We start from the raw sequence: 8,927 nt of genomic DNA on the forward strand, positions 1-8,927 counted from the left end.
GTTGCTTCTTTTGTCAGTCACCTGAAATCTGTTTCCTCTGGTTCTCGACCCTTCTGCCAATGGGAGCAGTTTCTCACTATCTATTCTTTATCTACCCTCAGGTTTTTTTGAACACCTCTATCAAATCTCCCCTCAACCTTCTCTTCTCTGAGGAGAACAACTGCGACTCCTCCAATCTATCCATATAACTGAAGTCGTTCATCCCTGGGACATTCTCGTAAACCTTTTCTGCACCCTCTCTAATGACCTCAATTCTGAGCACTGTGCTTCAGGAAGGATATGGTCACAATACTCAACTGAGGCCAAATCAGTGCTTAATAAAGGATCATCATGCCTGCCTTGCTTTTATACTCGATACCTCTATTTATAAAGCCCAGGATCCCGTATACTTTTTTTAAAACCGCAATCTCAACCCCCACCTTCAATGATTTGCACATATACCCCCAGGTCTCCCTGTTCCCCTTTAAAATTGTAATCATTTTATATTACCTTTCCTCATTCTTCATACCAAAACATATCACTTCACGCTTCTCTGCATTAAATTTCTTCTGCCAGATGTCTGCCCATTCCACCAACCTGTCTGTGCCCTGTGAAGCCTAACACTTATCACAGTTCACAATTCTTCCAAGTTTTGTGGCATCTGCAAATTTTGAAATTGTGCCCTGTAGACCCAAGTTCAAGCCATTAATATATATATTGAAAAGCAGTGGTGCTAGTACTGATTCCTGGGAACCTCACTGTATGCCTTCCTCCAGCCTGAAAAACAACTCTTCACCACAGCTACTCCTGCTACTGTTTCTTATGATCTTAAGACCTTTGTTTCCTGTCATTCAACCAACTTTGTATCATAGTTGCTACTGTCCCTTTCATTCCATGGGCGTCAGAGCTTTGCTGATAAGCCTATTATGTGGCACTTTATCAAATAGCTTTTGAAAGTCCATGTACACTATATCAACCTTCATCAACCCTCTCTGTAACCTCAGCAAAAATTCAATCAAGTTAATTAAATGCGATTTTCCTTTAACAAATCCCATGCTGCCCTTCCTTAATTAATCCACACTTGTCCAAATGACAGTTAATTTTGTATCTGATTACCATTTTTAAAAGCTTTCCCACCACCGAGGCTAAATGGACGGGTCAGTAATTGCTGGGCTTATTCTTGCACCCTTCTTTTGAACAAGGACCTAACATTTGCAATTCTCCCGTCTGCTGGCACCTCTCCTGTAAATAAGGAGCATTGGAAGATTATGGTCAGTGCCTCCACCATTTCCACCCTTACTTCCCTCAGTATCCTCGGATGCATCTCATCCAGTCCTGGTACCTTGTCAACTTTAAGTTTCGCCAGCCTTTCTAATATCTCCTCTTTATCATTTGTAAGCCCCTCCAGTATCTCTACACCTCTTTAACCAGGACTTCTGCATGATCTTCTTTGCTAAAGACAGGTGCAAAGTACTCATTTAGTACCTCAAAGTACTCACTTAATACATCATTTAATACCTCATTTAGTACCTCAAAGTACTCACTTAATACATCATTTAATACCTCATTTAGTACCTCAAAGTACTCACTTAATACATCATTTAATACCTCATTTAGTACCTCAAAGTACTCACTTAATACATCATTTAATACCTCATTTAGTACCTCAAAGTACTCACTTAATACATCATTTAATACCTCATTTAGTACCTCAAAGTACTCACTTAATACATCATTTAATACCTCATTTAGTACCTCAAAGTACTCACTTAATACATCATTTAATACTTCATTTAGTACCTCAAAGTACTCACTTAATACATCATTTAATACCTCATTTAGTACCTCAAAGTACTCACTTGGTACCTCAGCCATAGTGCCTGCCTCCGTGCATGTTTCCCTTTTCTGGTTTCTAATTGGCCCAATCATTTTCTTACCAGCCTTTTAAATTTTAAATGCCAATAGCAGACTTTTGGATTCTCTTTTGTTAGCTGCCAGTCTCTTCTCATGTTCCATCTTTGCCTCTTTTAGTCAGGGAACTAAAATACTGTGAAACGTTGTGTTCTTTTACTTATATTCTTATTAAAAAAAAACCTCGGGCTGGAAGGCTGAAGTCCTAAAGATTTAAGTTTTCCTTTTAATCGCCAATGATGATATGGTGGATTTGCTAAATTCCTAAACCTTTATTTATGGGCATGCAACCTATTACCTCACTTAACAATTTTCAGATTTATTCTCTCCACTTTGCTCCCTTTTTCTTTCTCATGGGCAATGATTTCTCCCTTCCACTAGAATTTGAATCTACAAAGACCTGTTGACCTTTGTTTGGCTAAGGTGTGTGTGATGAAGACTGTCTTAGAGAATGACTTTTGTTAAGGTAGCCATTTTAACTTGATACACCCATCAGGAAATTAATGAATTGGGGTTTTAACACCCTGCCTGATTTTACTCTCTATTCAAGTCGGGAGAGTAATATTGCACATGGTGTAAAATTAGTGTTTCACCCAATCCTGTGGGATTCCTTTTTGGAGGGATAGGTTAAAATTGCTCCCAAATTGTCCCTGCAAGTCGTGATTATTTTAAGAGCAGATGTCAGGTTGTGAATTGTGCAAACAAATTAAGCATTAACTCTGAACAAGTACATAGTAATGATGGTGTGGATACTCGTGGATTGGATCAAACATTAATTCATTGTCTGATGTCTAGCTGTGGGAAAATAGTTACTACATTGAATAGTTTACATGCCTTCATAAATATCAGTCTAGTTTGCCATGTAATCTATAGTGAAACTTCAATTTTAATAGAGCATTTTCCTTTTGATGTTTTTGCAATTAATTTGATAAAGCAGTCAATTTTGATTCATTAGTTACTAAACTGGTTAAAGAACATACTCTCTGTTGACTTAATTAAGCAGATGTACCTAGTTTCGATATTGCTATAATTAGTAATCACATTTTATACAATTAATCACCTTTTTCTCAAGTCTATACTATATGTTAAATATATTTAACGTATTCCTACGTTTATACATGCAAACACAACATGCATTTTTAACTTGCATGACAAATATTAACAAAAATTAAGCAAGTTACATTTTTAAAGGTCTGTAATGCAGGGGTAATAGATTTTTTTTAGACTTCAAAAACCTTTTTACTGTTGGAAAATGATACTGTTTTAACACATGTTCTGTTACTAAACCTCCACAGATCCTAGGTCAGTAAGACGTTCTGTATACTCTTACTTGGTTTAAATCTTTGCCACATTTAAGTCAATCCACCTTTTACCAGTTTTGATGGATATTGGATCCCAAAACTAGCCCTTTACAGAATCACAGAATTGTTACAATGCAGTAGGAAGCTAATCGGCCCATTGTGTTTGCACTGGTTCTCCGAATAAGCATTGTAACTCAGTGCCATTCTCCTGGCTTCTCCCCATACCCCTGCACATTGTTTCTATTCAAATAATCATCTAATGCCCTCTTGAATACCTCGATTGAACCTGCCTCCACCACACTTCCAGGCAGTGCATTCCAGACTCAAACCACTCGCTGTGTGAAAAAGTTTTTTCTCACGTAATAGTTGCTTCTTTCGCAAATCACTTTCATTCTCGATCCTTTTATAAGCGGGAACAGTTTCTCCCTATCTACTCTGTCCAGCCCTCTCAAGATTTTGAACACCTCTATTGAAACTACTCTTAGCCCTCTCCTCTCCAAAGAGTATAGTCCCAACCTCTCCAATCTATATTCATTACTGAAGTCTCTCATCCCTGGAAACATTCATGTAACCCTCTTCTGCACTCTCTACAAAGCATTCGCATCCTTCCTAAAGTATGGCACCCAGAACTGTACACAATACTCCACCTGAGATCCAATTAGTGTCTCATACAAGTTCAGCATAACCTTCTTGCTCTTGCACTCTATAGCGACCAAAGTTGGATTTAAGGACTTAACGCAGAAGATGATTTGTTACGGCATTGGTCCTATATGTGGCTTTAGCATGTCATACCATATTGATATAGTGAGGAGTTAAGATGCTCCTTAAAACCCACCTCTTGAACCAATTATTTGGTCCCTGTCCTAATATCTCCTTTGACTCGGTGTCAAATTTTGTCTGATAACGCTTGTGAATCTGCTACCAAAGATGCGTATACACTTTCATTAGGAGGCCAGAGAAGTGGTAACACTGAGCAGCATTTCCACCCCACCCCTGCAGCAGCTGCCAGTTAACACAGTGCAGCAAAAACATCAAACCTGGGGCTTTCTGCTTGGTTTAACTTCCAAATTTATTTATTTTTTTAAAATGCAGAGTATCAGGTGGTCTAGTGCCATTCAGCTCATTTTCTGTAATGATTTTTCTCATGGTGTATAATTCATTTTCTGCTTCGGTTTTCTCTGGGACATTGAGAATGCTGGCCTTTGATAAAATGCGAGGTTTTTAGTATTAATCCTCAGTTTTTAATGAAACATTTTTTTTAAAACAAACTACACAGGTTACAGAAGGTCAAGAGGTCTGTGTAATCGAAGCAATGAAAATGCAAAACAGTTTGGCTGCACTGAAATCTGGAAAGGTAGGTTTCCGGGAACTGATTTGTAAACATTTATTTGTTAAAGGGTGGAGAATTGGAGAAAGTAAAGTCAAGTCCCGTGACTTTAGCTACTGCTATATACGAGCATTTATCTTTTCATTAAAAGTTAACCTATAACGGGAGCTCAATCATTAAGTGAATTATTTTGAGTGATTTATTGTGGTCCAGTCTTCAGTAGAACAAAATGTTGCTTACACGTGTTGGACAATTGACAATTCCTGTTTGTGATCTGTTAAATTTTAAATAAAACATGCTGAACAATTGTAAGCAGCAGATCATTTAAATGAACAGTTTCTAAAAGTTGCTCCAGTTATGCATTGTGTCATAACCTTTGTGATCGTACTTTATCTGCAAGTTACAGTTCACTATACCTCAACAAAATGTATCTTGAATATATTTCTGCCTCCCATTTAACAGCTAGTTACATTGCTTTTGAATTTTCAGTAATTTAAGATAACAAAAATCTATCCATCTTAGATTTAGCATTAACAATTGAGTTAGAATCAATTGCCATTTGCAAAAGAGAGTTCCAAACTTCTACCACCCTTTGTGTGAAGAAGTGTTTCCTAATTTCACCCCTGAAAGGTGTAGCTCTAATTTTTAGACTCTGTCCCCAGACCTAGACTCCTAAACAACAGAAATAGTTTTAATCATCCTTCACTGTCACTGAGCCAAAATCCTGGAACTTCCTCCCTAACAGCACTGTGGGTGTACCTACACCACATGGGCTGCAGCAGTTCAAGAAGGTAGCTCACCACCACCTTCTCAAGGGCAAACAGGGATAGGCAATAAATGCTGGGCTAGCCAGCAACGCCCACATCCCATAAATGAAAAAAGAACAATCTGTTCCCCTTAACACCTTGAAAATTTTGAAATTTCAGGGAATTACAACCCTAAGTTGTGTAATCTCTCCCTTTAATTTAACCCTTGGAGTCCAGGTATTATTCTAGTAAATCCCTCCAAAGCCACGATATCCTTCCTAAGGTGTGACATCCAGAACTGCTCCCAGTGCTTCAGGTGTAGTGTAACCAGAGCTTTATATAGCTTTAGTATGACCAAGTAAATTACATTAACTATTAATATCTTTCTAAATTAAAATCGAGCAGAGTAGGATCGAGTATTGGAAAAACAATTGTAAATTGGATCCAATGTTGCAGAAATGATTGCTCCTTATTGTTTGCAAATGCACATTATGTCGATTGCTGGTTACCGTGGAGCCTCTGTGAGACTGTAAACATGTTTATTACTCTTGACTTTGTTCAGGTGACGAAGGTGCACTTCAAGCCAGGAGACACAGTCGGAGAAGGAGATATTCTTATTGAATTTGAGTGACGTGCATTCTACAGAGGAGCATTTTAGAAGCTTTACTTTGCAGCATGTCCCCAAATTTTTGATTGTAACACCTCAACCTACAACTCCCGTCGACGTTCCTCCAAGGATTTTCACATTATTGCTTCAGTAATATTTACTGTTTGCTGCAGAATAGGAACACATCTAATTATTTTATTGGTAGCACTACACAATTTTGAAGCCAATCGCTGGCTTATTGATGTGAAAATGAACCGCTAATCAATATACTAACTGAGGAGAAACATTATCACCGGCTTCACAGAAAAGTTAATGGACGTTTTATGGTTCCATCTGCCGCTTCCTCAGACTCATTGATTTATACTTTTCCAAGACGAGTAAAAATGCTTTCCAAACATCACTATTTGCTTTTTCTTGCACCCAACTGAGAAAGTGTTGGATCTCATGTTTTGTTTCAGTAGTTGGTCAAGGACGTGCAAGTTTCCACTGACAGTGGGCTCATAACCAGAGGGCACAGATTTGAGGTAAGTGGTGAGTTATTTCGATCCGGGATGCACTGTTTGGAAAGGGCAGGAGAAACAGATTCAATGGTAATTTTTGAAAAAGGAACTGGAAAATTACTTGAAAAGGAAAAAAATAAATAATTGCAGGGCTATGGGGAAAGAGCCAGGAGTGGAAGAAATTGAAGCTGGCACAGGTACGGTGGACTGAATAGGCTCCCACTGTGCTGGAAGATACTGTTTTGAAGAAGGGCCTTTGAAAGTGGTTCATATACCATACTTTCTACTGAATAAAGTTCCTCTAAATTTGCACTTTACCATTCTATCCCAGTCACAAAAGGTGCTGTTAAAACTCTCTAATGCTTTATTTAATTACAATCTAAGATCGATATTAACAATTTCCGATGATGTCTTCTAATAAGTGTAACCGCTGTCATTTTAATTTGGGTGTTAGCACCACAAACTCACTTCTTAACTAGTTTATTTTATTATTCATTCATGGGATGCAGATGTCGCTGGCAAGGCCAGCATTTACTGCCCATCCCTAATTACCTGTGTGAAAATTGTGGTGAACTGCCCTCTTAAAATACAATTGAGTGGCTTGATCGGCCATTTGAGGGGGCAGTTAAGAATCAACCACATTGCTGTGGATCTGGAGTCACATGTAGGCCAGAATGTGAAGAAGGACAGCAGATTTCTTTCCCTGGAGGAAATATTGAACCACATGTGCTCTACAACAGTCCAGTGGTCTCATGGTCCTCTCGGGGAAGATGGTGGCGTGGTGGTAATGTCACTGGAATAATAATCCAGAGGCCAGGTTAATGATCTGGAAACTAGGGTTCAAATCCTGCCGTGGCAGCTGAATGAATTTACATTCAGCAATGGTGACCATAAATCAATTGTTGTAAAAACCCATCTGGTTCACTAATGTCTTTTAGGGAACGAAATCTGTCGCCTTTACCGGGTCTGGCCTATAAGTGACTCCAGACACACAGCAATGTGGTTGGCTGTTGGCTGCCCTCTGAAATGGTCTGGCGAGCCACTTAGTTCAAGGGCAATTAGAGATGGCGGAATAAATGCTGGCCTTTGCCAGTGAAGCCCTTATCCCATGAAAGAATGAAGCAAAATTGCCGATACTAGCTTTTTATTCCATATTTAATTGAATTCAGATTCCCCAGCTGCTGTGATGAGATTTGAACTCGTCTCCAGATCATTCATTCCAGTGATCGATATGCCGCCCTGCCCTTACTGGTTCTTCATGGATCAGTTTAGCTATTTTACTGATTGTTCATTCACATCGAACTAGACCATTAATGGAAGAGCCTCTTATTGCCCCTAACATGTGGGGCCGCATGACACATGAAAGCTGAATGTACTTTGAGATATGGTTTACCACAGCTTAACAAAAGTTGGCCATTCCTATTGCAGAGGTGAACATCCAGGCAACAGTGGCAGACTTAACATTTCTTTAAGATGAGATTTCTTCCTTTGGGGTGGAGCGTGAAACTTAAGGGAATTTGCCCCCACTCCGTTATTAGAGGCCTAGAGATGGTTGGGAGTTTTAAAAATAATAAGTTATAGGATGTGGGCTTCGCTGGCTGGGCCAGCATTTATCGCCCATCCCTGATTGTCTATGAGAAGGTGGTGGTGAGCTGCTGCCTTGGACCGCTGCAGTCCATGTGGTGTAGGTACACCCACAGTGCTGTTAGGGAGGGAGTTCCAGGATTTTGACCCGGTGACAGTGAAGGAACAGCCGATATATTTCCAAGTCAGGATGGTGAGTGGCTTGGCGGGGAACTTCCAGGTGGTGATGGTGGTGCTCCCATGTGTCTGATGCCCTTGTCCTGTTAGATGGTAATGGTCGTGGGTTTGAAAGGTGTGGGGGGGGGGGAAAGAGGAGAAAGAAGCAAGAGAGGGAAATGGAATGTGGAGTTGGTAAAGTGATAAGGGCTTGTCACTTTCACAAAACAAGAGCTGTAGCAGTTTGGAAGAAGTCACTCACTGTGCTTTCTCTGCTTCGTGGATTTACAGTCATTCAGTGCCAAAGGCAGGAGTCTAGTTTCAGATGATGCAAAACCATATCATTGCTGCAAACCTGACACTTTACAAGTGGTGATGGGAGTGTTGAAATGCAGCCAGTTTAACAAGATACCAGAAACTTGTTTTTTTTTTAAACTCAAATAGGTGAAACTGGTTTGGAAAAGAAAGATATCCGTCACAGTATGATACCAAAATACCTCAAGTTCATTCGCAACTAACATTAGGACAAATTCGATTGATTCTTCATTTCCTAATCCTGCTTGAGATGAATAGTTCTGACAGCTTTCATGTTCTACTTATTACCAACCTCATCAGTTAGTAAAGAAAGACTTGCATTCATATAGCACCATTCACAACCTTAGGACACCCCAAAATGCTTTACAGCCAATGAAGAACATGACTGGATACTGAGAGATAAATATTGGCCAGGATACTGGGGAAACTCCCCTGCTCATCAGTGGCCATGGGATCTTATGTCCACCAGAACATAATCACCCAAACAACACTGCTGCACTC

At 39.6% G+C, this 8,927-nt stretch overlaps 1 protein-coding gene across 2 annotated transcripts in view; it reads left to right on the top strand.

Moving 5' to 3' along the window:
• The window catches only part of pcca (propionyl-CoA carboxylase subunit alpha), a 343,073-nt gene extending 336,802 nt beyond the window's left edge, over positions 1–6,271 (top strand). For both annotated transcript variants that reach the window (XM_041199770.1, XM_041199772.1), the window contains 2 exons: positions 4,468–4,545; positions 5,827–6,271. In XM_041199770.1, the coding sequence (XP_041055704.1) occupies positions 4,468–4,545; positions 5,827–5,895 (147 nt within the window). In that variant the 3' untranslated portion in view covers positions 5,896–6,271. The remainder of the gene's footprint in view (positions 1–4,467; positions 4,546–5,826) is intronic.
• The last annotated feature ends 2,656 nt before the right edge of the window (positions 6,272–8,927 follow it).

The sequence above is a fragment of the Carcharodon carcharias genome, chromosome 11 (assembly GCF_017639515.1).
Source record: "Carcharodon carcharias isolate sCarCar2 chromosome 11, sCarCar2.pri, whole genome shotgun sequence".
NCBI classification, from domain to species: Eukaryota; Metazoa; Chordata; class Chondrichthyes; order Lamniformes; family Lamnidae; genus Carcharodon; species Carcharodon carcharias.